The sequence below is a fragment of the Sorghum bicolor genome, chromosome 7, assembly GCF_000003195.3.
Source record: "Sorghum bicolor cultivar BTx623 chromosome 7, Sorghum_bicolor_NCBIv3, whole genome shotgun sequence".
Taxonomy (NCBI): Eukaryota; Viridiplantae; Streptophyta; class Magnoliopsida; order Poales; family Poaceae; genus Sorghum; species Sorghum bicolor.
In genome coordinates, this window is record NC_012876.2 from 1,798,199 (window position 1) to 1,825,735 (window position 27,537).

At 43.9% G+C, this 27,537-nt stretch overlaps 6 protein-coding genes, 1 long non-coding RNA gene and 1 pseudogene across 7 annotated transcripts; 4 read left to right on the top strand and 4 right to left on the bottom strand.

The window, feature by feature from the left end:
- On the top strand, positions 572-2,994 carry LOC8066102 (28 kDa ribonucleoprotein, chloroplastic). The gene is made up of 4 exons (XM_002443724.2): positions 572-1,106; positions 1,640-1,741; positions 1,841-2,146; positions 2,656-2,994. The coding sequence occupies exons 1-4, from the start codon at positions 648-650 to the stop codon at positions 2,713-2,715; spliced, it is 927 nt and encodes a 308-aa protein (XP_002443769.1). The 5' UTR covers positions 572-647; the 3' UTR covers positions 2,716-2,994.
- On the bottom strand, positions 3,725-5,864 carry LOC8066103 (40S ribosomal protein S13). Its single transcript, XM_002444887.2, has 5 exons — positions 5,705-5,864; positions 5,536-5,608; positions 5,267-5,405; positions 4,814-5,000; positions 3,725-3,979 (listed from the first exon to the last, which is right to left on the bottom strand). Exons 1-5 carry the CDS (start codon positions 5,725-5,727, stop codon positions 3,946-3,948), a joined length of 456 nt encoding a protein of 151 aa, XP_002444932.1. The 5' UTR covers positions 5,728-5,864; the 3' UTR covers positions 3,725-3,945.
- LOC8068576 lies at positions 5,932-7,896 on the top strand. The gene is made up of 2 exons (XR_002454736.1): positions 5,932-6,055; positions 7,254-7,896. It is a non-coding gene; the product is annotated as an uncharacterized LOC8068576 (long non-coding RNA).
- Positions 8,427-17,156, bottom strand: LOC8066104 (annotated as a pseudogene).
- On the top strand, positions 15,367-15,945 carry LOC110436862. Its single transcript, XM_021464502.1, has 2 exons — positions 15,367-15,581; positions 15,656-15,945. The coding sequence occupies exons 1-2, from the start codon at positions 15,448-15,450 to the stop codon at positions 15,918-15,920; spliced, it is 399 nt and encodes a 132-aa protein (XP_021320177.1). The 5' UTR covers positions 15,367-15,447; the 3' UTR covers positions 15,921-15,945.
- LOC8066105 lies at positions 16,168-16,730 on the bottom strand. The gene is made up of 2 exons (XM_021464501.1): positions 16,571-16,730; positions 16,168-16,476 (listed from the first exon to the last, which is right to left on the bottom strand). Exons 1-2 carry the CDS (start codon positions 16,709-16,711, stop codon positions 16,195-16,197), a joined length of 423 nt encoding a protein of 140 aa, XP_021320176.1. The 5' UTR covers positions 16,712-16,730; the 3' UTR covers positions 16,168-16,194.
- Positions 17,220-23,384, top strand: LOC8068578 (AP3-complex subunit beta-A). The gene is made up of 11 exons (XM_002443727.2): positions 17,220-17,571; positions 17,726-17,802; positions 18,008-18,254; positions 18,351-18,956; positions 19,478-19,651; positions 20,114-20,240; positions 20,318-20,427; positions 21,131-21,331; positions 21,397-22,364; positions 22,512-22,760; positions 22,858-23,384. Exons 1-11 carry the CDS (start codon positions 17,368-17,370, stop codon positions 23,198-23,200), a joined length of 3,306 nt encoding a protein of 1,101 aa, XP_002443772.1. The 5' UTR covers positions 17,220-17,367; the 3' UTR covers positions 23,201-23,384.
- Positions 25,401-27,395, bottom strand: LOC8066106 (40S ribosomal protein S13). Its single transcript, XM_002444890.2, has 5 exons — positions 27,249-27,395; positions 27,081-27,153; positions 26,861-26,999; positions 26,590-26,776; positions 25,401-25,748 (listed from the first exon to the last, which is right to left on the bottom strand). Exons 1-5 carry the CDS (start codon positions 27,269-27,271, stop codon positions 25,715-25,717), a joined length of 456 nt encoding a protein of 151 aa, XP_002444935.1. The 5' UTR covers positions 27,272-27,395; the 3' UTR covers positions 25,401-25,714.

A 27,537-nucleotide genomic window follows, 5' to 3' on the forward strand; every position in this document is an offset into this window, starting at 1 on the left:
TGTGCTGGAAAGTGCCTCCTACTTGCTCTTTTTTTCCCTTTCAAAGTACTGATGAATTGGCCCTTTTCTTTTAGCATATCGGGATTGACTATTTTCTTTTTTGATAAAAACGCTCAAAAGAGTGTTTCATACTACTCCATCCATCCCAAATTGTAAGTCATTCCAAGAATCTTGGAGAGTCAAAGCATTTTTACGTTTGACCAAAGTTATAGAGAAAAATACTAAGATTTGTAACGTAAAGTGATTATACTATGAAAATATAATTTAGAAAGAATCTAATGATACTTAGTTAGTATCATAATAATTATTATTTTATAATATAAATTTGGTTAAACTTAAAAAAATTTGACTCTTTAAGATTTTTGGAATGACTTACAATTTGGGATGGAGGGAGTATATCTGAATCTGAATATCTGATTTGATATATCTCTCTATGTTGCTCTAGCAATGCAAATTTTTGGCTTTGGTCTGGAACGTTCATCGTTTCGTCTGCTGGGCAGGATGCACACGTGGCTCAGCATCCAGCCGTTGGTCTCCCTCCCAGGCACCGGCACGAAAGCTCGCAGCCCGTGCCCGTCCCGCCTCGTGTCCTCTTCCACCTCCCGCCCCAATCCCCCCGCTCCTCCTCCTCCCTATCCACCATCACCATGGCCACAGCCACCACCGCCTATCATCATTGCAACGCCATCCTCCACCTCCCCAGACCTCCGCACTTCCGCCAGCCTCTCCCCGCTCTCGTCACTCGCAGAGCCGCGGGCGTCGGGCTGGGTGCCGCCCGTCTCGGCCCGAGGACGAGGGCAAGCTCAGTACCTCCACCGCCACCGTTTTTTGAAACCGTGGAAGAGGAGGAGGAGGAGGAGGAGCGTGGGTTGTCGGATGCGGAGGCGGGCTTCAGTGACGAGGCGGAGGATGAGCAAGAGTGGGCGGGCGGCAACGGCGCGGCGCGCGGGGAGGACCTGGGCGCGGACGCCGGCGAGGACCTCAGCGGGTGGGCGCGGCAGTGGCCGCGCCCGCGGGAGCTGTTCGTGTGCAACCTCCCGCGCCGCTGCGACGTCCAGGACCTGCTCCAGCTCTTCACGCCCCACGGCACCGTCCTCTCCGTCGAGGTATCTATATGCTTATCCGATGCTTACTGTTAATTGGATCAATCAACAACGGGTTTACACACACTACGTGAAGATGCCTTGCCAAATAATTCATGAGCAAGGCTGGTAGTTCTGATTGGTTGTTCTGAACCGACTTGTACAGTTGTACTTGACACGATAGGCCTGGGTACTAATTGCATGAGCACTGCTGCATTTGCCAATTTCTCTTCATTGATCAACCAAATGAACTCATTAGATGAACAAAGGAAGCAGAATTTTCAATAAAACCATGCTCTTGACATCTTTCTGATGATACTGTATTAGCTGCTACTCTTTTAACTGGATGGATGGTCGGCTGAACTTGGTGCAGCTTTTTATTTTATTTTATGATTGACTAGTATAGTAGGTACATTGTGAGTAGAGGCTGCTTGCTTGTGTTGTGTACAAATGATGATGTTAACTCTTTGGGTTGTATACAATACCTTCTAGTCTTTTACCAGGACCTTTTGGTGTGTATTTTGATGCTAACACTTCAAGTCATTTACACCTCGCAGATTTCACGCGATGCCGAGACTGGGATTAGTCGAGGAACTGCCTTTGTTACGATGCGTTCTTTAGCAGAAGCTCGGACAGCCATCAATGCTCTGGATGGATTTGTGAGTCGTTTACACCACATATTCAGATGAAAACTTTTACTGCATGTCTCAATGCTTTTCGAGTCTCTTGACTCATGATGTCATGTGTTTATCTTGTAGGAATTAGATGGGCGCGAAGTTTTTGTTAAACTAGCATCTGATGTTATTTCCAATAGGAAAAATGTGAACCTGGCCCATATAACACCCATGAAGGACCACATCTTTGAGAGCCCGCACAAGGTTTACGTCGGCAACCTTGCGTGGTCTGTTCAGCCCCAAGACTTGAGAGAACTCTTTACTCAGTGCGGTACCGTTGTTAGCACAAGGCTGTTGACAGATCGCAAAGGAGGCAGAAACCGAGTCTATGGGTTCCTTTCATTTTCTTCTGCTGAAGAGCTTGAGGCAGCGTTAAAGCTTGACAGAACGGTAAGGCTCAAGTTTTGGGTTTCGTTACTTATTTGAGCTGTTCCAGTAGCTTGTTTTTACAAAATAGTTATTCCTCTTGAATTTGATCTGCAGCTCTGGTTACCGCTATTAATCTAGCATACCTAGTCTGAATAATAGAGGGAACTTAACATGGATTTTGGATGACCTGTGCTGATTCTATGAGATTCTTGCATTTGTAAATTCAGACATGATAAACCAGTTCTGAAAACTTCAGCCCTACCAATATTCTTCTAGATAAAGGTAGACGACTTTGCCCTCTGGACTAGAAGAGTAATGGTTCTTTGTGGTAATTTGAAGTAAAGAGGTACTCCTGTTTAGTAGCCCCAGGTTCCAATGTAGTAACTCCCTGATCTGAATGCCTGCTGCTAGTAGCCTAATGCTGTACTCTGCTATTGTGCTCGTCAAGTTGTCCTACGGTCCTACCCAATTATATTGCTCCTTTCTTTACCAGCGCCTTGGTTTATATCACTTCTTTGCTTCTGCAACAGGTCTTTTTCGGACGGGATATCGTAGTAAAGGAAGCTATTGTAGAGCGCCAGACACGCTGAGCCGTTGAGGCTTACCCTTGAGAAATGCATTTTTGCCTTTGCCTCATTGGCCGATTAAGTTCATGCTCCAGGCACAAGCTACACAGCTAACAAACATGACCCTTATGTATGTAAGCATCAATTGAGTGGTTCATCGCAAAACAATGAAAAATGGTAGCATAAATTAGTGCGACTGCTGCAATTTTGTTGTCGCCACCGTGGATGGTGGTGTGAGAAATTCTATGACGAACTGAAAACTGATATTGTAGCCGTAACTAATACTCTCTGTGGTTGACAATACATGTTTTAGCCTCTTATAATATCTTCCAAACAGAAATACTGCCCGTGCTTCACAACACGAATACATGCATTATTTCTAATATGTTCCTGGTATTGCTGTTTTTTTCCTAACCCTTTCATTTACTAGCATGGTATCTCTCTCTGGGTGTGCTTCTGACATAAATTCAGGTACCCCTTGTGCCCAAACAGCCCAAGGCTAAAAGCTAATTGCAGCTTCTGGAAAAGCAAAACAAATATACCCTTCAACGGAGGGTAAGTGTTAAGAAAAGTAGAAAACAAGCGATCAAGTGCCTTCAGTACCTTCTGCACCCAAGTATAAATGGATTTTATACAAATTGCACCGCAAACAAATCACATGACAAAAAAAGTCTCGTGAAGCCCCATCTTACAACACATGTTCAGGTTTTGCTCCCGAGGATACAATCTCAGACCAAAGAACAAGTTGCATATAATTGTGTGGTTCCCATATCTCAAAACAGACAAATGACATCACATACAATTGTCATTATGTGGTTCTAGTTCTAGCCAGCTGATGCAATGCTGTGGTGATACAAATAACATCACATATATAATTATCATATATGGCCTCTTGCCCTCGCCTTCGCCCAAGGAAAACAACACTATTCGGGCAGCAGCAATTCATCACCAATATTGTCATCACAAGCATTACACAGCAATACCTCATACGGCATAATATGTAATAACAAAGGCGAAGGTGACTGCAGGAAGGTAGGGGCAAACCATGTAATGTAAATGATCATATTATAGCTGACAAAATCTGGATGCCGAGTAGCAAAAGTTAACAACAGGCAGTTCTATGTAACCAAAAGGGTTTATGGCATCCTCCACAGGACATTCAAGATCTCTAGTTCACTCCAAACTCATAAAACGGTACATAAAAATGATTCCAAGAATAGCCCAGCTTCAAGCACCTAATGTTGAGCTCCTCACTTAGGCCACCAGAGTGCTTGCGGTGGTTGACTCACTGCAGTAGAGCAAGAATTGTCAGCTACAACATAGAAGTGTATGACCATCCAAATAGCATGCCACATAACAGAAAAGAAAAAACACAATACAGCACAAGAACTCTGGGGAATTGACCCATCTACTGCCTTAAATACAACTAAATGTTAAAGACAATTGATTTGGTTACATGCGTCAGATTTTCATAACATTGCTATTGTAATCTCAAGGTAACAACAAACACACTGCACACTAGCACCCTGTTTGGCAAGCCTCCAGCTTTCAGCTGCGCATCAGATATGTAGTATGCAGGCTAAAATAAAGTGGTTTCAGTCTCTACTTTTTGTCCAAAATGTAATGTCATACCAAAACATCCTCAACATAGCTCATGAAGCTGGGGATAGATCTCTGCCAAATAGAAACCTAAAATGCCAGTGAATCTACATGCTCAGATGAACATACTACAGCTATATGAACAATATAGCGTGAAATATAGCTCACAAATGCATTTCAAATAAGAGTGTTCTTTATCAAAGACTACCCAATTCAAGCTGCTTCAAAATTACTTGCAGCACAAATCCATGGCTCTAATAATCTACAATATTAATCATCGTTTATAATATTGAGTTTCACACATGGAATTGTATTCACATCACGATTACATACTTAGGTAGTAAACGATCAGTAGCATCTGAAACAATCAACAATACTGACATAAAAAAAATTACTACAATAATAATCGCCAGGCACAACAGATCAACGATTACCAAGTTAACTAAGCTAATACCGCATACTTCAGTAATCATGCTAGTACCAACAAGCAACAAACTACAATGCATGGGTTCAAGTGACTTACTACTTCCAGGTGGGTGGAAGCTTCTTTGTGCGCTTGTAGTAGCGGGCAAGGCGGTGGATCCTGCTCTCAACAAGAATGAGCCTGAATTTGGAGTCTTTGTCCTTCCTGTTCCTCTCAAGGTGCTTCCTTATCGCCACCGCCTTCTTGATGAGGAAGTAGAGGTCCTCCGGGATTTCTGGCGCCAGCCCTACACAAGCAAGCACATGAAAACATGATTACATGAATACATCACAAATCACAAAATACCAACAAGCAGGGCCGTGACCCCTCCTCATTTTGCAACTCTATAAAAGGATGCTTCAGTATATTAGTACATTTTGCTAATGAAGCTTTAAATTTGCCATCCTCACACTCCCTAAACCATGTGCATTATTATACTGTTAGCCCCCTCTAAATTTATCCTCGAGCTCCATCACTGCCAACAAGTGAATCGAATGAGGATCTAATTCTCACCATGGGCCTTGAGGATGCGGAGGATCTTGCTGCCCGTGACGCTCTTGACAAGGGGGATACCGTGCTGGTCACGGAGCAGGACGCCGATCTGCGACGGCATCTGACCCTTCTTCGCCGCCTTAGTGATCATCTCCTCCACCTACCAGACGAGAACCAACAACACACACACGCATCAGCCAACCGAATCAGCAATCCCATCCCAACAACAACGGAAGCAGACAACGCCCGAATGGGATGGGGTCGAGGGAGAGAGAGGAGAAGGCTCTCACGTCGGAGGCGGCGGTCTTGAGCCAGGTCGGCGGCGTCCTCTTGTACGGCAGCGCCGACGACGAGATACCCTTCCTGCGTCACGGAGCCATGCAGCCGCCATTAGCACACAGATTCACCAGACTAGAAGCAATAGCACCAGTGCTACGAGGACGAGGGCGGGAGGGTTACCCGCGGCTGTGCATACGCCCCATGGCGGCGTTGGGGTGTTTGGCTCGGACGACGGCGAGCTGGCGCTTGCAGCGGCGGCGGCGGCGGCGCGAATGGGAAAGGCGCGCGAGTGCGAGAAGAGGGGGACGGATTAGGGTTTTGGATCTTATTCAACTTATCTGAGAGAATTTTCATTTGGACCCTTGCACATATTATTATTTGCAGAATGCGCCTATCATTGCAAAAACCGCTTCTGGGCCGTGGGTCGTCTTCTTCCATCACCCCCACTCCCGCAGCGTGCGCGCAAGACGACTGGGCCGGCCGCCGCTGCCGCCCTAATTCGGCCCCTTCGCCGGCGACGAGCGCCACCAGGTACGCCCTCCCCTTGGTCTTCCCTTCCTGCTGTGCGAAACCGTGCGCGCCCAGACCCTAACTTACTATTTGTATTCGGATCTGAATCCATTTACAAGTGTATATGCATGTATTTTGCCTACTTCGATTGCTTTGCAAAAATTATCGATATGCTTGTGACTTGTTACAAACCCTTTGGCCTTTGGGACAAGTAATATGTATTGGATGAACTTGTATGGAACGTGCCTCTGCAAATTTATGACGCGGTTGGGTGCTAGCCATTGCTGTTGCAATTCTTCGTGGAATCAGAGTTGCTTGTCTTTACTTCACAGTGTTAACCTTTTGAAGACTGATGATGCCCGACATATTTCTTTAGTTCTTTGCTAACTGCAACAATCCTCGTGTGTTCATTTACCCCCATCCATTAAAAAAACAAAAACAGTCTTCTGTTGTAGCTTTATTGCCAATCATCTCTGTATCAAGTGAAGCTATAACAGTCTTCTGTTGTAGTGTGTTTGGTTGGGTGGCTTAGCCCCCAGCCAGGCTTGCTGGATGCACCCAGCTGATGTTTGGTTGCCTGTTTGGGCCTCTTAGCCAGGCTTAGCTAGTGCAGGGGGAGCCCCTTAGCCAGGCTTGCTGGAAACGCAGGGATCGGTCGTTCTCCCGTAGCCAGGCTAGCCGAAGCCGTGGGTCTGAATCGCGTCACCTTCCTTTCACAAACTGAAGCTTTGTACCCTCGTTACTTATTTTATCGTCTTGTGTATATGGATTGTCATTTGTCTGTCATGAGCCTGATACTTCATTTCAAAAAAAAAAATCCTCTCTATTTTTATCATCTTTCTTTTTTTTCCATAGTACAAAAATATTTAAATGGGATCAATTAATGACTGCAAAACATATGCTAAGTAGCCCTGTGGGCACAGTCCAGGTAATCTGTGACATTGTGGTGACATGGTGTGGCTGAGCATCATACTGCACATTAGCTGATATGCTGACATCCATGCTCTGAACCTTTTTTACTCTAAGTACTCACTGTATATGTTTCCCTCCCTGTGTTTCTGCTACCCAATTTGTGATGAATATTATGCTAAAGCATCATAAAATTATTGCCCATGTTACAGCAAAAGGTTAATTTTCTAAATTTCTCTAGATTTTGTTTGTCTGCACATAAAATGGTTGCCCATGTTACAATGACAGTGCTAACTTTTACCATCTCCAGGTGTCAGGATTTGCAAACGGTAGACAAAGGTTCTGCTTTGCAGTAGCGTCATGGCTGCAAAAATACGTGTAGTGATGAAATCTTTTATGAGCCAAAGCAACCAGGTCTCAGGGCTTATTCCATTCACAAAGAAGGTTGGACTGCCTGAATCACGAGCCTTGTACACCGTGTTGCGATCACCTCATATTGATAAGAAGTCCAGGGAGCAATTCTCGATGCATGTCAAGAAACAGTTTGTGGAACAGACCGCCAAACCACATGAGCTTCAGAAGAAGTTCTTCTGGTTAAAACGCCTGCGTATACCTGGGGCTCAGTATGAAGTCCAAATCTCTTTCAAGACACGTCTGGATATGGGGAGGCTAAGGTCCCAAGCTCCTTGATGCCTCTCAGATGGCCAGATATTTTTCTCATCATCAAGTTTGAAGTGCCGAGACTGATTCTCAGAACTTGTATCCATTGGCAATTTCGTATGAAAACCAGTTTTTTTTTGGAAGGATTTCGATAAATGTAGCTGCTAATTATTCATTGCCTTCAGAAAATGCAGCATGTTGCCATGACAATGCTACAGATTGCCTTGATTCTCGAAACTTTGTTTTGTACTGTTTCCGATGCAGTTTAAGCAGTCATCATGATTCAATCCTTTTTTTTTTGAATTCATAATAATGTTTTATTTATCTTCGCCTGTTACTTTTTTAGACAAACACTTGGGAATTCCCTTTACAATTATTATTAGCCAAAAGGGCATATGCCATGCATCTCCAAGATACTGCTTGCATCCCCATCTTGCCATGTCTTCAAGACATATTAGGTGACATTCAAATTACGAGTCCTGAACTCTTGGTTGATATTTATACAGAGCTATTTCTTCACATTAAAAAAAATATGTATTGAGGTGTTGCCAGAGCACAAGGGTTGTACAGAGCTATTTCTTCACATTAAAAAAATTTTGTATTGAGGTGTTGCCAGAGCACAAGGGTTGCTCCGGCCTAGAGAGGGTATGGAGCGGAAAGGCATCCAGCTGACGTGCAAAATTCAAAGCAGATCCAGAAATTTAAAAGAGGCCCGAACTAAATCAGTTGTATTTGACAGTGTGTACCACAAGTCCACAACTGAAGCGTGATTTCCAATCCAAGTGACTATTCCGACACCCAGAGACCGGCAAACAAAGTGTCGTTCAGGTGAATAGATTATCACCGTGCTTATAAAAACAGGTCGTTAGTCAATTTCGTTCACTTGTCATGCATTACCATATGACTCGGATGAATAAGTTGCCGTTGTTATTTCCGTAAATTATTGATTGTAACAAGAATGCTACCAGCCTAAAAAGCTAGTACAACATCAAGTGTACATCGACAAATGGTGGTATCTGGCTGCGAGTCCCCGAAAAGCTTGCGCATTATCCCTGTGCAGGCGAAGTGAACCTCGTGCTCCAAAAAAGGCCATTCAAAATTCTGGTGTCCATTCATAGTCCATGAAAGAGATTTTCAGTATGCTCACTTGGAGCCATGAACCTTGCGTGCAAATGTCGCAGCCACAACAAGCGGGAAAGCGATACTTGCATCGCAGTGCACCTGCATTTTCCAAATTTTCAAACAGATTAGATCGAATAATAACAGCATCCAGTGCCTGGCTCATGCACAAGACTATGCTCTCCCAATATGCTAATTTCAAATTGGTATCTTCTATTAGCAGAAAAGGCACAATTAAACAGTCAGATAATCATTCATAAACCAACAATTATTAGAGAAAGTAAGATGGTAATATTCTGTCAGCGCAAAAGTTGCACAGAGTGACAGAAGGAAGTTAAGACGTTTCGCAAATAAATAAATAAATAAATAAAAACATCTACATATGCATATTTTGTTCTTCTGATACCTCGTTGCAAGACAAATCAACAGAAAGAGTTGCAAGACAATTCAACAGAAAGAGTTTGTACGTGCAGTACCAAAATAAGTTTAACTAGAGTTACTAAAACACAAGAAACAGCATCTGAAGCTTCGTCAAAGAAAGTATACCTTTACAGGTTTAGCTGAACCCTTTATCTTTCCCCATGAGACTGCTTCATCAGGCTGTGCTCCAGAGTCACTACCATCAAACTCTTGAGCTGTGTTAATATAAACAGCATAATCTGCACCACTGCGAAACATATTGGCATTGCATATATGATGCTTTGGAAGGCCTCCACCAAGAACTATAATCCCTGTCTTCCTTGGTGTTGCATGGATGGCTTCCCCATTCATCAGCCGTATATCTGTAAACGATTTTAAGCTCAATGTTACATAAGAAAGCAAAGGCAAGGACATAACAGTGAATCATACCTTGTACAATGTCAATAATAAGGCCAGGATTACGGACTGCATGACAGAACAGCATGTCTCCGAGTGATCCATCAGTCAATGCAGGGCAGTATACAGGTATGTTATTCTGGTCAAGTACTGATGAGTTAGTACAGTGTGACTGCTGTCTTGAGATGTATAATAACTTCAGCATAAGGAAAGCACGAGTGATCCATCAGTCAATGCAGGGCAGTATACAGGTATGTTATTCTGGTCAAGTACTGATGAGTTAGTACAGTGTGACTGCTGTCTTGAGATGTATAATAACTTCAGCATAAGGAAAGCACGAAACTCCATGCAATTTTTTATGAGATATCCAACCAGGAACAGGAAAGGGTAAGGCACAGAGTCTATTTAACATCAAGAGTAATAGCTATTGTATATTGCTTGCATCAACTGAGCTATGAACATTTCTAAACCAACTAAGGTCCAAATATAGCTATCAGATACACAAACACAGTGCATTAATAGATTCCACAGTAAAGCAAAAGCAACAATAAGTTGCTCAAAAAACACAGCTGAATTTTTATTATTTTTCCCATCCAACATAAATCAATGCATAATTTGTAAATATAATCAGCACGCCCCCATTTCAGCAGTTTTAATATTTCCTAAGAATACACAGGTAATGTAAAAACATATTACCTTGTATGCCCAGTAAAGATAGGAGCTTTCATCATTTATTTCTTTACCAAGACGAGCTATCACCTTTGACGGTGTCCAAACATTCTGCAGGTAACAATAAATTGATTCATGACAAAGAAATAAGAATATGTTCTACTACTTGTTTGCAGAAAAACAGGATCTGTTACTCATACTGTCATGCACACGAGCTGACAGGTATATTACAACAAATTAATGATGTGAAAAATGCAGGCTGTTTTTGAGTTAAGACATTAAATATCCAGTAAGGTGTAACCTTATCTGTATTGACATTCAGCAACTTCTGCAGAAACTAATAGCTCATACTTCATACATTTAGTTTGGCAAGATATCAATCGTCTGGCCGTTCAAGTTCATACGCATATTGCTAGAAGAAAGAGAAAAAAGGTCATCAATCATCACTCTAAAGGCCAGGAAAAAGTATAATGTCAGTAAAAAAAAAGCTATGCAAGCAAGGTCATGCAAATGCCAGGATATTTTTTGAATCTTTTAAGTACATTTAGTGTGACATGCTAGACAAATAGTTTTTGAAGAACTTTTGGACCCATATTGTAGATCGATTTCATGTTAGGCTTTTCTTCATGCTTCTAAGTGTCTCAGACAGTAGAAAAATCCAGACCCTTCTATAAGAAATATTTTACAGGTTGCAAGAAAAAAGCATATTTGTATACTACTTCTAGTATCAAATAGCCATTGTATATGCAAATGAAAACCACCATGTTTAGCAGGTAGCTTTATAGCTTTGTCCCAGCAGGAATGTTCACCTCAGTAGATTGTTCGAATAGCATCTGGTCAAAGAGTGGCATGATCCAGTTCTCAAACTTGCAATAGTTATCATTCGGCACCAACAGATTTCCTATCCGGTTCAGTCCTTTTGACCGCAGTAGTGCTCCAGGTAATGAAAAATCACCTCTGTAAGTTGGTGCAAGGCATTTAATGAGATCCTCCTCTATACCCCCAGCAGTTGTAACAATAACATCCACCTAATAAAGAACATAATTTTTCAATGAAAAAGTTAGTAACATTAGAACACTGTAGAGCTCAATGGATTTGGTAATGTTAGGAACAGGTATGTATAGGCATGCTTCAAGCAGACTACTTTACAGAGGGACATTGAAACTTCTTTTCATTCCAAATTTGCACTTGTGATACAGAAGTAGGAGAATTTACCATGTGATGCTGAGCTAGAAAACGGATTATATCCCGGATGCCAGAAGACACAAGGTTTGAAGTGAAGCCCAGAAATATCTTGCACTTCACAGATTGTCTATATTTAGGGTCAAGTTCTGCTTCATCACAATCTTCACTGGGCTTCTCATGCGACAACCTCCAATCTAACTTTAGTCCAGCCAAGCACAGCAAATATCAGAACCATGCAAATAATAGTAGACAATCGGACAAAACTGAAAATGAATAAATATGCTGGGGCAATATTGCTATGTCATATAGGTACTTCTAGCTTATTCCAAATGAAAGTCCAACTACAGATGTTTACTTGACACAATCCACTATATTCCTACAGGTTGTTTCTTCAATCCCCAATCTTTTCCACTAAAGTCTTATTAAGTAATTTTTGGTATGATTTTGCTAAATCGACAATTAAATTGACTAATGACTATATATGGTTTCTGATGTCAACTATACATTTCACTTGTTCTTTTTAAAAATAAAAAATAAAAAATCCCTCTCCCCTAATTTGCTTCACCTTCCGCCACTGCAGCCATCTAAGCATAAATTTGCTGAGAATTAACAACACCCTACAACAGAACTCCCATCGCACAAAATCACATGGACCTATCTTCTTCGCTAGGTTGCTACAGTGGCCCCAAGCGCAAACTCGCCCTCCCGAGTTCTGACAAGGAAAAAAACAGAGTAGTGGGCGCCGTACCATCTGGTTGACGACGTCGATGGCGTCGCCGAGGTTGGACGCCTGGAACCCCGTGTACGCAAGCGAGGCGAGCAGCCCCTCGAGCCCGAGGCCCGGGTCGTTGAAGTCGGCGCGGCGATCCTCGTGAACCGCGACTCATCGAGCGACTCCGACGGCTTTAGCACGATGGAGCGCACGCCATCCAGCGCCTCCACGTCGCGGACCACGCCGCCGCCGCCGCCTCCCGCGCCGGCCATCTCTGGAGTCCGGAGCCCGAACCAGAGCTTTTTACCTGTATGCCATTACGAAAGATGGACCAAACCACCATGCCACTAAAAAGTTGTTTCGCACCGCTGTGCCCAACTTCATCTTCGACTATACCCGTGTGCCATTCCGTCCCCATTCCGTCCGTTTTTTGACGATTAAGATGTCTGGCACGTGGGCCCTGGGTCAGAAAATGTCCTTTTTGCCCTTGTAGTCTCGGGCGATAGAAGAGGAGCGAGCGCCATTGACCATTCCCATTCCCCGTTCCCCACTCTCAGTCTTCCTCTCTCAAACCCCGAGCTCGGAACCCTAGCGGCGGCGGCGGCGGTCGGGACGGCGGATTCGGCGGCGGTCGAGGACTATAGTCCCCCCGTGTTGCGTCGGCGCATGGGTGGTGGCACTTGACCGGTCAGCGAGGGCGAGGACATCCTTGCGTAGCAGCCATGGCGTGGAACGGTGCGGGCGAGCGTCCGGATTGGTTTCGAGACGGGTGAGTTCACTGATTCTGCGCTCCTTAGTTAAGTTGATTGTAGTAGCTGTCGTTGAGGGTTTTGCTTTGGCCGTGCGCTACGGATTGGATTGGATTGGAGCTAGGGTTTATTGATTTCGTGTTCATTTGTTCATCTGTAGGATGGACCCGGACAGTAGCTTCAATTTAGAAATGCGGATTGTTGTTCCAAACTCACGTGCGCGCTGGTTTTGTGTAAATGAAGTGGTGGATGCTGACCGCACACACTTCAGTGGGATGCTCGAGGATGTTGTTGACAAGTATCCGCCTAACTACGGTGATGTAGCTAGCTTATTCTATTTCTGCAGAGATAGTAAAGTTCACATCCCAATCCGAAGTGACCAAGAGTTGGTAGAAATGTTTGATAAACATAGGGTTTACAGGTCTTGCTGGTTGACAGTTGCATATCATAAGGAAAATAGTGAGCCCCCTGTTCTTCCAAATTGGGACTTTGGTGAACCAAACAATCCTGCACCCTCCCCAGACACCCCTACAATACCAGAGCCAACACCCTTAGAACCCAGCCAGACCACAAATACAGATCAAGCTGGGCCTAGCCAACCCTCCTATGATGATGACCACAATGATGATTCTATTGTTGATGATGATCGAACCCTGGCCAACCCTAACCCAATGTTTGAGCATGTTGGTGTTGACGATGAATCCCTGTATATTGACCTTGGTCCCCAGTACCAACCTGCACCTCCAAATCCTAGTACTGACAGAAAACAAAGGGAAGAGGAAGTGGAAGAGGAAGAGGAAGAGGAAGAGGATAGCTCTGGTGATGAAATGTTGTCTGACTCTGATGCTAATGTTGATGATGTGTCTGATGATGAGATTGTTGCTGACAGAGTGCCTGAACCAAAGCCTGATGCTCATTATGATAAGAAGGATCCTCCTATGTCTGTAGGAACTATTTATTCAAATATGGCTGCTTTTAAGATTGCATTAGCTTCTCATTCTGCTAAACATGAGTACCATTACTTAATTGAGAAAAGTGATCCAGGGAGGTATAGGGTGTACTGCAAGTACAAGGATGAATTTAATTGCCCATGGAGAATTCATGCATCTACTCTTCGGGATGGTGTGACAGTTAAGGTAATTAGTAGTTGGTCTTCTCTTTTTCTGCCATCTTATATTGTGTATGTAATGTGTGATGGTCTTCTCTTTTCTGCAGATAAAAAAGAATAAAGATGATCATGAATGTCAGAGTGCTAGGAGAGTTGGAATCTGTGTTGGGTTGGATCAGTATTGGGTTGCTGACAAAGTAGCTGATTGGTTAAAGGAAGATGCCAACATCAAGATGAAAGAGTTGATAAGGAGGATCAACGAAGAGTACAAAGTCCTTTTGACATACAGGAGAGTGTACAAAGGTAAAAATATTGCCATGGATAGGATTTATGGGCCCTGGGATAGGAGCTTCAACAATTTGTTTAGACTCCAGGCCCAGTTAGAGCAATCTAGTCCTGGCTCATCTCTTATCATTGATTACCACACAGTCAAGGATAAGATCAGGTTTAATAGGTTGTTCTTTGCATTGAAGCCCTGTGTAGATGGATTTCTTAGAGGGTGCAGACCATATCTTGCTGTAGATAGCACATTTTTGAATGGAAAGTTCAGGGGTCAGTTGTGTGTAGCCTGTGCAGTAGATGGACATAACTGGATGTACCCAGTAGCAGTAGGAGTTATAGATTCAGAGACCAATGAGAATTGGGTTTGGTTCATGCAGAAGTTGAGAGAGGTTATTGGATCACCAGCTGGGCTGGCTTTCTGTACAGATTGTGGACAGGCTGTTATGAATGGGGTTAGTGAGGTCTTCCCTGAGGATGAGCACAGGGAGTGCATGTATCATCTAGTGCAGAATTTTAAGAAAAGGTTCAATGGCCAGGTCTTTGATGATCATCTATGGGCTGCCTCTTATTCTTGGAGCCCATACATGTTTAACAAACATTACCAGGCCATGGCTGCAGCTAGGCCAGATGCAATGATTTACCTAGCTGACAACCACAAAAAGTTGTGGACTAGGAGTCAGTACAGGACTACATCCAAGGTGGATTATGTCACTAATAATCTGGCTGAGTCATTCAACAATTGGATAAAGCTTGAGAAGTCAAAGCATTTAGATGATTTGCTGGACACAATAAGACAGAAGATTTTGATCAAGTGGAACCATAGGAAGAGGGTAGCCATGAAGTTCACAGGAAAGATATTACCTCATATTGAGAAAAAGTTGAGAGAGGACAGCTACAATTTGGACATTGAGGTCATAACTGACAGTCCTGAAGGTGTGGCTGAGATTTGTGCTAAGGGGGGGTCTGGCTACAGATTTGTGGTCAACCTACCAGAAAGAACATGCAAGAATGGGGATCCAGAGGACATAGCTGCAATGCTTGCTGAAAGGTAACAACTTTCTTGTCTTGTGCAGTTCTTGTCTATTTGTCTTCAGTTACATTATGTTTTGTCTTGTGCAGGGGTGTCCCAAAGAAAAGGCAGAAAAAAGCAACAAGCACCAATACTGAGACTAGTTTGGTGCTGGCTAATCCTACATCATCAGTCATGCAGTTCCCCTCCAATGAAGCTGTAGAAAAAGCCAGGGAAAAGAAAAAGAATAAGGCAGCTACTACTTCTGGAGGTGCTGCAAAGAAAAGAAAGGTGACAGCTGCTACTACTTCTGGAGGTCCTTCAAACAGGTACAATCTGGACCATCTGAGTGTGTTTCCATGCATTTATTAGCCAGTGACACTTCTTGTTTTGTTATCCCTAGGTCTGGAACTGGCTCCAATGAACCTGTACCACTATGCACTGTGTTCCTAGCTCCAAGCACTACTAGCCCAGGTGCTGTTGAAGCCACAGTACACACAGAGACTGTGGTACCTTTGCCCAAGAAAACACCACCAAGAAAGCAGCTAGCAGTGAAGAAGAAGAAGAAGCTGACCCCAAAGAGGCAACCACTTCAGGAAGGCAGTCAAGCTACCTCTACCAGCCCTGCTTCCAATACAAGAAGCAAGAAGAAGCTAGACCTAGCGTAAGAGGTCTCTTTTCTGTTGTTTTGTGATGCCATGTCCAGCCCCCACTTTTGGATGTGATGATGAAACTAGTTGTATGGGAGTCTGCAACAGGGGTCTGGAAAACATTTCTTTTGTAAAACTTGGTTGTTTGGGAGTGAGAACTATGGATGCTACTACTGTTTGCTGAACACTTTTTTTATATGTGATGATTAATGTGTTTGTGCTTAATCTGAAATGTTGGTTCCATTCATTCATTGATTCATCTCGATGTTCATACAACATACATATGCAGCATCTACTTCTTCATTATAGCATACAAAGCCATGAAAATGCATACATAGATAAGCTTCTCAATCCACCTAAGCTGCTGCATAACCCTATTGTCGCCCCTATTTTCCACTACTGCATTGCCTACAACTCCAACAGCCTGGGATCCTTCTTGATACATGGCTACTTGATCAGCACCAGGGATTACTGCCTGTAGGGGAACTGCATGTAGGGGAGCAGGGGTTGTTTGGGTCTGCACTTCAAAGTCCACCATTTCATCCTCCCACTGATAGTATCTGCAACCACCAACCTGGATGGAACCAAAACCATGAAAAGCATCCACCTAAACCATCAACAAAAAACCAAAGATGAGGGGAAAAAGAGGCGACAAGAACAGCACTCACTGCATAATACGGACACTTGTGAAAAGCACGGTTAGGGTTCTTCTCTGTCCTTGAAATGAAACGGTTGGCAAGCACATGACAGTTAGGGCACAAGACCCTCTTCACCCTCCCCCCATAGCTGCTGCTAGAAGCTTGAGACATGGATGTGCAGGACTAGAGAAAGGAGGAGCTTAGAAAGGAGACAGAGAAATGAGAAGTTGGCTAGGCAATGGGTGACCATCTGATTTATAGCAGAGCAGCAGGCCACTTTGGCGCCAAAACCAGGACCTCTTTGGCGCCAAAACTGGCAGCCAGTCAGTGGCACTGAGGACAAAAAATTTTTGTTCATGAGACCTACTGACCCAGGGGCATTGAAGTCTATTCACAGGCCACTTAACTGCCGTTAGGCTTCAAAATGGACGGAATGGCACACGGGTATAGTCGAAGATGAAGTTGGGCACAGCGGTGCGAAACAACTTTTTAGTGGCATGGTGGTTTGGTCCATCTTTCATAATGACATACAGGTAAAAAGCTCCCCGAACCACCGCCGCAGCCGTAGTAGCCTCGCTTTCACTTCGGTGCCGTTTGAGGGAATGGAATTGGATATGAGATGTAGCTAGGAGGAGGGCCCATTATAGGCCCAGAAGCAGTAAAAGGGCCGAGACACTGCTATTGTGGCCCAGCAGCGCCTATCTGGTTCGTGACTCTTTTCTTCCTCTCCTCCGGCGGGGCCCCGGCGACAAACTAGCTAACGGCGGCGAGATCCAGATCCACCGCACCGGACCCGGACCCGGACCCGCCCGCCCCGCAGGAACAGGATGTTCGGACTTCAGGCGAGCGGCGCGGCGGCCTCGTGGGTGGTGGGGCGGATGGGCACCGACGCCCACCTCTACGATGACCCCGACGACGCCTCCATCCCCGAGCTCCTCGACTCCCGCTTCGATGCTGACAAGGTCGACGCCCTCAAGCGCCTCCTTGCCCTCATCGCCCAGGGCGTCGACGTCGCACACCTCTTCCCGCAGGTCACCGTAATTCTTCTCCCTGATCCGTCGTGTCCTCTTATTAGCTATTCCTGCTGCTGCTGCTCTCCACTCGGTGGGTGCTGCTCAACTCGCTCTGCCTCCCTCGCTGCTTCTCTCACTTTCTTCTGAACAAAACCACCACAAATGCGGGCAGGTTGTCAAGAATGTGGCGTCGCAGTCGCTCGAGGTCAAGAAGCTCGTCTACCTCTACCTCCTTCACTACGCCGACAAGTAAGCCAAGCCGCCGCCTCTTCCATATTCATCATGTCCTGTGTGCTTGCTCTGTAATACTCCTAACTAGTACTACAGTTCTGTGATTATACTACTCCTAACTAGTACTACAATTCAGTGACTATACTACTCCTAACTAGTACTACAGTTCAATGATGATACTAACTGATTTTCACTTCTTTTCGTCTCAATCAATTCACTTCAGGCGCCAAAACGAAGCCCTTCTTTCTATTAACATTTTCCAGAAGGATTTATCAGATATAAACCCATTGGTGAGGGCTTGGGCCCTGCGCACTATGGCTGGCATTAGACTACATGTTGTTGCTCCGCTTGTGTTGGTTGCTATCAAGAAATGTGCCAGGGATCCATCTGCATATGTAAGGAAATGTGCCGCCTATGCGCTTTGCAAGCTGTGTGACTTGCTTCCAGATGAAAGCACAGCTTTGGAGGAGGTTTGTCTAGTATAACCCCACCCCTTCTTCTTTATGCAGTAACTCTGCATACCATATACGTATCTCAAGCCTGCCCTGTTGATGATGTTGTTGCAGATCGTGGACATCTTGTTCAACGACAATTCCCCTGGAGTAGTCGGAGCTGCCGCTGTTGCATTTAAGTCAGTCTGTCCAAGTTGTTTAGAGTTAGTATCAAAACATTTCCGAAGGCTATGTGAGACACTCCCAGATATCGAGGAATGGACTCAAATTGTCCTCATTGAGATCCTCTTGCGTTATGTAATAGCCAGACACGGGTTGGTCAAGGATTCTTTACTCTTTGCTTCAGATTTACCGACGGAGACTCAGGGCGTTACAGATTCGGATGCTGTTGCTAGCGTGCCCATCCAACCTGATTCTATCAGCAATGGGGTTTCTGATACTATATCAAGCATCATGCTGTTCCGGCACTACATCGAGCAATGCTCAGGTCCCTCTGATAGAGAAGGCAATAATTTAAAATTTTCATCTGTCACCACAAACAGCAATGATGATGTTGCAATTCTTTTGAAATGTACATCGCCTCTTCTATGGAGTAGAAATAGTGGAGTTGTACTTGCAGCAGCAAGTGTGCATTGGATCATGGCTCCTATTGGGGACGTTAAGAGAATTGTTGGCCCAATTTTGTTTACTCTACGGTCATCTCCTGATGCAGCATATGTGGTACTTAGATACTTACTCTTTTGTTTTCATACTCTTGATTTCATCTAAGCTCAGTTATAGTGCCAAGAACAACTATTGGTGGAGTACTTGTACAGTTTTTAGAGGCATATTCTGTTAGTTCATTAGTAGGACTTTGCTTTATTCAGATTAGTTACTTCTTGATCGAACCATTTGAAGAAGTTCTACTCTTGCTTTTGCATAACAAAGAACCTCGGTTCAAAGTCAACTTATGGCCTTGTGTTCAAATTCCCCCCCAAAGGGCTAAAGACTACCTGTAATTTCTCCATGATTTTCTCTTACCTTCTGTTTCTGTTAAAAAAGAATTGAATTTGGCATAGATAACCAAATACAACTTTGCAATACATGAAGTTAGAAATTTTAAAATTGAATTTGTCAATCGAATTTCTCCCCTGAGGATTGAAATTCAGGTTGTTTCTTGGTTGATACAAGAGTTTGTTTGTTTGTTTAATCATGCAATTTCTCACTTTGACTTGAGCTTTACTATTATTTTGCTCTTGCAGATGCTTGGCAACATATTAGTTTTTGCCAAGACAATGCCATCATTGTTTGCCCCATTTTATGAGGACTTCTTTGTAAATGCTTCAGATCCGTACCAGACGAGGGCTTTGAAGCTTGAAATACTGACCTCTATTGCCACAGAGCAATCTATTCCGGCCATTTTTGAAGAATTTCAGGTAATTGCTTGTAGCTGCAGTGGACACTATATCTGCTGAGTTCTCTCTGGAAATTGCAATGTTTTATTTACGACTTCTCCTTTAAAAAAAGTTGTATTTACATCTAACATGAAATCTGTAGCTAAATGTTTGCTAAATCTTGAGATCATGTAATGACAGTATTGCCATTGTATCTATTTTAAAGACATGTTATTTCACTCTGTCTAGGATTCATGCATGGCTCCAAAAATATTTGTTGTTCTGTCTGCTCAATGTTGAGTTCTTTAAAATGCACTCTCAAGGATTATCCAGGAACGGCTCCTCCTTGACTAGAGTCAAATGGCAACTTATAGTCAAATTAACAAGATTTAAGTATTATTGTCCACTTGCATTTTGGTAAAGAATTTCAATTTCGGAGAAAAGTGACTACTTATTTGTCATTTTGTTAATTCATGTTTGTGGCATTGTGTTCTCTTGCTCCAGGATTACATTAAAGATCCAGATAGGAAATTTGTAGCAGATACCGTTGCAGCTATTGCATTGTGTGCCCAGAAACTTCCCTCTATTGCCACCGCTTGCCTTGAGGGACTTTTGACACTTGTATTTTATGGTAATAATCTTCATGTATGCATATTTTGTGTAAACCATTCTTCTTGGAATTAATATTTTATCTTGGTCATATTACAGAATCGTTTATTAGTAACTCGGTTCACTTAGATGGAGAAAATGCTGTTTTGGTTCAAGCAATCTTGTCAATCAAAGCAATAGTGAAAATGGATCCAGTATCCCACGAAAAGGTACTGTTTAGTCTTATATATCGAGACTCAAATCTTGTAATCTGCTACTTCTTTGTCTTGACCAAAACAGTACTTTTTACATGCCAGCTAAACCCAAGTTTGACCCAGGCTGTTGGTTCTTTTGGCTTTTTGTTTAAACTTTTAGGAAACAAAGTGTCTGATCTGCTTCATCCTGCACGAGAGCTTGTCTGATTCTTTTGGCCTCTTGACTATTTGAACGTACCATCCATCATTGAGACTTGGGAACTTACCCCTCCCATGTCCATTTGACTACTGCATTTTAGCGGTCCTTTTCATGCTCAGAGGTGTCTGTTATCTTGTTTATATGGTACAACTGATGCTTCAGTTCCTAGATCACCTTGTGTGAACAAGAAGTCAACAACTGTTTTTAGTTATAGTCATCTTGGTGATAATCGATAACTAACCTACTCAAGTGTGAAGGACCTGTAAATGCCAAAACATCAGAATTAAAATGCTGTTCTTTTTTTGTATCAGTTTTACAGGTTTGCTGTAATATTCAATCATATATTAGAACTTTATGTAAGAATATATGCAGTATATAAATTACACTATCTGCTATTGTTTAGATGCTTTCCTTCCAACTTGGCAATTGATCTGGCAACCTCACTAATTCTTTTACAGAAGATATCTGTTTCTCATTGATGTTGTGACCTTGAATCTTCATTAAACTATTTCTGTGCAGGTAATTGTCCGCTTGGTTCGTTGTTTTGACAAAATCAAGGATCCTGCAGCACGATCCTTGATCGTTTGGGTGTTTGGAGAGTATAGCTTCATGGGTGATCTCACTACAAAGATAGTTCCTCCTGTTCTCAAGTATCTCGCATGGTCCTTCTCTGCTGAAGTGGTGGAAACGAAGCTTCAAATCCTAAATTCTTCTGCCAAGGTATATCCTAAATTAACATTCCAATATCTTATCTGGAGATTGGTAATAGCTTTACTTTTTGTCAGGTTATAATGCGCTGTACAGAAGAACACATGGAAGAATTCAAAAGGATAGTTGCGTATGTCATTGAGTTGGCTACATGTGACTTGAATTATGATGTTCGTGATCGTGCTCGTTTACTATCAAGACTTTTGCCATGCTACATGACTCACCAAGGGCCCTCACATCAACCTCAGAATGGTGATATCTATAAAGAGCTAGCCGATCATATATTTAATGGGAAGTTGCAGCCAACATCTCATTCAGCAAGCAACTATCGCATATATCTTCCAGGTTCCCTTTCACAGGTTGTTCTTCATGCAGCCCCTGGTTATGCACCACTTCCAAAGCCTCAAAGTATGGAATTAAACCATAATGTCTCGGAAGCAACCAGAGGCAAGGCCAAACTTTCTGGAAGTAATAACTCCGGTGCTGAATCTGTAACTTCAGCATATGAGAGCAGCTCTGTTTATGATTCGGAGAGTGAAGGTGCTGACCTATCAGACAGAGATACTTTTGAATCCCATCAGGATCAAGAAGATAACCAGGATGCTCCACTGGTACAGATATATGATGCTAGTATACAGCAAGGCCAGACAGGTCAAAATACTGAGGAAAATTTGGCAGATCTCATCTCTACTGATTTGACTGAGTTGATGTCTAAGTCAGCCTTGGAATCATGGCTTGATGAGGCTCCTCCTGAGCCAGTTGTTCAGAATTTGACACAGACATCATCTGCCAGAGTTTCTTTTACAAACCTCAACTTTGAGCGAAAACCTAAATTACACACATTGTTAGACTCATCTGGCAGTAATGGCTTAAGTGCTCTATATGCCTTCTCGTCTGAGGTTTCACCCAGATCACGCTTGCTAGTATGTGTGGACTTATATTTTGAGAATGTCACTACACAACAGCTAACAGATATAACCATTGAAGCTGAAGAGGCTTCTAGCAGTGTGGATTCTATAGACCAAACATCAGAAGGATCTTCGGGGTATGTATCATCTTAATCTGTGTTTTAGTTACTTCCATGACAACATTTGTACAGGCAGAGGCTTATGATGCAATTGTTTTGTTGGTTTATTTATCTTTGTTGGCTCATATTACTTGTCTGCCCATTTATGATAAATTATTTTTACAGTGTCCCTACTATCGTTCCTTTGGAAGAGATACATTCATTGGCTCCACAACAAATGGCAAAGATGGTTCTTCAGGTCCATTTTCATCACCATCTCTTGCCTCTAAAGCTGTCTGTGCTTTGCAATGGGAAACGGCATCCAGCAAAGCTTCATCCTGACATTGCTTATTTTGTTCGGCCCCTACCCATGGACTTAAATACTTTCCTATGCAAGGAAAACCAATTGAGGGGAATGTTTGAGTATGCTAGGAGGTCAGTGAACTTCAACCTTGTTTGATTCCAAAATCCAAATTAGGTTCCCATCTATCGACGATATGCATTAGAACTAATCTGATGAAAATTGCTACAGGTGCACCTTCAAAGATCATCTTCAGAAGCTAGAGCACGAGGACAGTGCAGAGCACAGCGATAAGAACCTTCAGGTGGCCCAGAGTGTTGCTTCAAAGATACTGAGCAATGCTAATGTTCACCTTGTCTCAATGGATATGCCAGTAACCTTCAGTGTTGATGATGCCTCTGGCTTGTGTTGGAGATTCAGCAGTGAAATCCTGAGCACTTCAAAACCTTGCCTGATTACCATCCTCGCGGAAGGGCATGCCTCAGGTCCACTGGATCTTACTGTCAAGGTGAACTCTGAAGATACGGTGTTTGCCCTGAACCTCCTGAACAGAGTTGTAGTGATCATAGATTGAGGTGTCAAGTTTTTAGTTTTTGCATTCAGTTTAAGATATCACGTGGATACTGTAAATTGTACATTATCAGCAAATGAAAAGGGTATTTGAAGCACGTGACTGTTTGTAAGAAAGATTGTTGAATATTGCAACTCCAATAGTTCCAAAAAAAAAGAATTGATAAATGAATGAGCTTTATTTGCAACTTGCCAAAAAAAAGTGTGATGGTGCAGTCACAGCCATAGCCCATCGCGTATTCGCGTGGCACCACTGCACGTTCCAGACATGTAGCCAACTACAACCAGCCTGCAGCCAACCACGACCAAACATGTCCAATCAGGGTTAGACCAGCGGCGGCCATAGCTCGTCAGGTGGTACTTGCGACTAGCCAGCCACACTAGGCCAGCAGCGGCCATAGCTCGTCAAGTGATGCTAAGGCTCAGCTCAGGCCTTAGTTTAGTTCACCCCAAAATCCAAAAAATTTCAAGCGAGACGAATCTTTTGATCCTAGTTAGTTTATGATTGAACAATATTTCTCAAATAAAAACGAAAGTGCTACAGTAGCGAAATCCGAAATTTTTTCGGAACTAAACAAGGCCTCAGGCAAAGGACGACGCAAACCCACAGTGTTTTAGATGAAGAAAATTGGCTCCAATAGAAGACGCAAAGAGAGTATTCATTTTGGGTACCAGGCCAACCGAGACCCTTATTTGCGTCGTCACTCTCCGAGACGCAAAGTCTTGGGCGGTTGTAGTGGTGGGCCCAACTCTCACCGGATCTCGCAGCGAGGGAGGAAGACCATGCAGGGGAGGGACCTCGCCGGTGAGGCGGGCCCAACAACGACGACAGCGAGGCGGGGAGGGAGGCGGCAGGCGCTCGGCAAGGAGGGAGGTGGGCCCAACGACGACGACGACGGGGAGGGAGGCGGCCGACGCTCGGCAAGACGACAACGCATCGTCTGTCTCTGACCGAGGATGTTCTCACCCAACGCTCGCCGGATCTCGCAGGGAGAGGGATGTCGTGCAGGGGACGGACCTCGCCGGTGAGGCGGGCCCGACAACAACGGCGGCGAGGCGGGGAGGGAGGCGACCAGCGCTCGGCAGGAAGGGAGGCAGCCGGCGCTCAACGAGGAAGGGCACGGGCGGTGCTTGGGGCGCTTCCTATGACTTCAATGTTGGAGAAGGAAGATTTTAGGTTCGTGACTCATTTGTTGTGTAGAACCCAAATGCTATAATCGGTCTTTGTTTTAGGTATCACCTGTTGGAGATAGTCTAAGAAGAGATAGTCTAAGAAGAGGCTAAGGCAAAAAGGACAATTATCAATTTTACCTCTTTCCTAAGGTGGCAGAGACATCGACCGACTTTCCGATGGTCCTAAGATGGTAGAAGCAACTAGTCCTAGAATGGTAGAAGCACTAATCGACCTCAAGGTGTTCAAAGTATCCTACCTAAAAGGGGCAATGAGTTCAGCATTTGGCACGAGGAGAAACCTTGGGAAAAGTAGCACCCACACCTAATCCTATGACGCGAGAAGAAAACCCTAGGAGAAGTAGCCCCACACCTAAAAGGGTGGTGATTTCTTCCTTTGGCACGAGGGGAAAAACCTTAAGAGTAGCGCCAACCCAATTTGTTGTATTGTTCTGCAGCTGATGCTGATTTATTATGAGAGAAAAACACTATCTGTAGCTAGAAAAGTATGGCAGATTTTGACTGATAAGTTCAAACAAGCATGCGGTAACTTCTTTATTTGGCGCGAGAAGAAAACCGTAAAAGTAGCAGCAGCACGGATTGGAAGTCACACCCAAGATCAATCGATTCTACCAAATCCAGATTTTTTACAACTACAGAAAGATTAGGAGTTGTGATAAAATGCTGTTAATATATGGAACATGCACTCAGTTTGGAAGTGGGTTAATATAACCGATGACATCTAATTGACAAAATGCAGCTAAACCCCCGTGGGTTAATATCTTGGACATGCATCATGCATGCTCTAAAGAGCAGCAGATGCCATCTAATATAATGAACAGAATGTTGATAAGCCAATGCATTCGCATATGCAACTAATAAATCGTGATGGGGCCTTAAAGGCCTAGTAGCCATTAACAGGTCACAGAAATCATAGAGATTCTGAAACATAAGACAACGTTTACAAGCGTGTGCAGATTAGTTTCAATTCATATACGTCAATATATTTCGAAAAAAAGCACATAGGTCAGGTGTGGTATAAGTGGACAATTTTCATATTAATTAATAGTCATATAACCAAATAGAAAACCGGGCTACAGGGGGGCAAGCAACAATCTAAATGGTGGCACAGTAAACGCTCACTGAAGGCGACAAAACATGGATCCATGTTACGTTTAACAGACAGAATTGCAAAACCAAAAATGGTTTATAGATTCTCCAAGTAATAACATAAAAAAGTTGAGGTTCCTTGTCCATCTAACCCGCTCCAGACATATTAAGCATTACATAAATTCATATCTAGAACAAGTTCAAAGGTGCTCAAGACCACGCCATCGGAGGATATCACTTAGGCCACCAGAGTGCTGGCCGTGGTTGATTCACTACACAAATACAAGTAAACAAGGTCAGCCATATGCAATAAGTTTCAAAACAATTGGAGTTCAAATAGAAGACAACTTATGCACAGTATTAGCATAAATTAATCTGCAAAGGGATAACTGAATTAATAAGATGGGGCAAGTTTAGCACCGGCAGAGTTTCAATGAAGAAAACATTCACTTGTCAGCAAATTAGCTATGCAGTATAACTGAATGAAACTCTTGGTTTTAAGGTTTGCCGTAAAACATATATACAAGTTTAAGCTAAGACAAATGGAGCTCTGCAAATTCACTAATCTTTATTAAATTCAGCATTTGCACATCTATACTTCTAATAATTTTACAAATATAAAACTAGCATTCATCAACATTAATCATACTCAATGAACAAGGGACACTCACTGCTAATAGGAGTATTTCAAAGTCAAATTGTACTTTTTCAATGTTGATTATTCACATTAAATACCATCAGTGTACCAGTGTGTTCAACAACAAAATTGTGTCAATTTCCACCAACACACAAGCACACTAAACATGGCTACCTAGCATTGAAGCCAAATAGTATTTTCTCGACTTGTCTGGAGCACACCATGACTTAAAAGTGTCACAATTGCCTAAATCTTCCCTCCACTAACATTTCTATCTAGCTTCAGCTGACTAGGACAAGGGCATGGCATCTACACACACTGCTAAAATTTCTAGAACAACTCCTAAGTAGTGTTGGAAAACATTTACCCTCAGCACCAAAAACATGACCAATCACCAAGATATCTAACAATTCACAATTTCCATGGTTCAGTCACTGATAACAAAATAAAACAGCAATGGGCTCTGATTGACTTACTACTTCCAGGTGGGCGGGAGCTTCTTGGTGCGCTTGTAGTAGCGGGCAAGGCGGTGGATCCTGCTCTCAACAAGAATGAGCCTGAATTTGGAGTCCTTATCCTTCCTGTTCCTCTCCAAATGCTTCCTAATTGCCACAGCCTTCTTAATCAGGAAGTACAGGTCCTCCGGGATCTCCGGCGCCAGCCCTACACGCGCACATCCGATGCATCAGTACACCACACGTCGCACATCACACACGAACAGAGCAGCAGAGTCACAAGTTCTCTCACCATGGGCCTTAAGGATGCGGAGGATCTTGCTACCAGTAACGCTCTTGACGAGAGGGATGCCGTGCTGGTCACGGAGCAGGACGCCAATCTGCGACGGCATCTGACCCTTCTTCGCAGCCTTGGTAATCATCTCCTCCACCTGCCAATCCACAGCGTCATCGAGCGTCAACCAACAAAACCAAATCGAGCCTCACAGGAATGAGGGGGGCAAACAACTCACCTCGGTGGCGGCCGTCTTGAGCCAGGTCGGAGGAGTCCTCTTGTACGGCAGGGCCGACGACGAGATACCCTTCCTGCAGCACGGAGACGCGCACCCGCCATTAGAACACACGGAATTCACAGTCGTTCTAACGAGTGGAAGGACAGGGGGGGAGGGAGAGAGGCTTACCCGCGGCTGTGCATACGCCCCATGGCGGCGGATTGGTGTCTACCTCAGGCGACGACGGCGGGCGGGAGCTTGCTGCTGCAGCAGCTGCGGCGGCGGCGGCGGCGCGAGGGCGAGAGGAGGCGCGTGCGGCGTTAGGAGAGAGCTGCGGCTAGGGTTTGCGGGGCGTTACTTATAGTGAGTGGCGGCGCTGAGGGTTTCTGCTAGGGCTGCGCCGTTTCGAGCTGGGCCGCTTGTTGGGCTTCGCCCATGCGCTCGGGACATTTCGGCCCGGTATGCGTCTTCTGAAGCT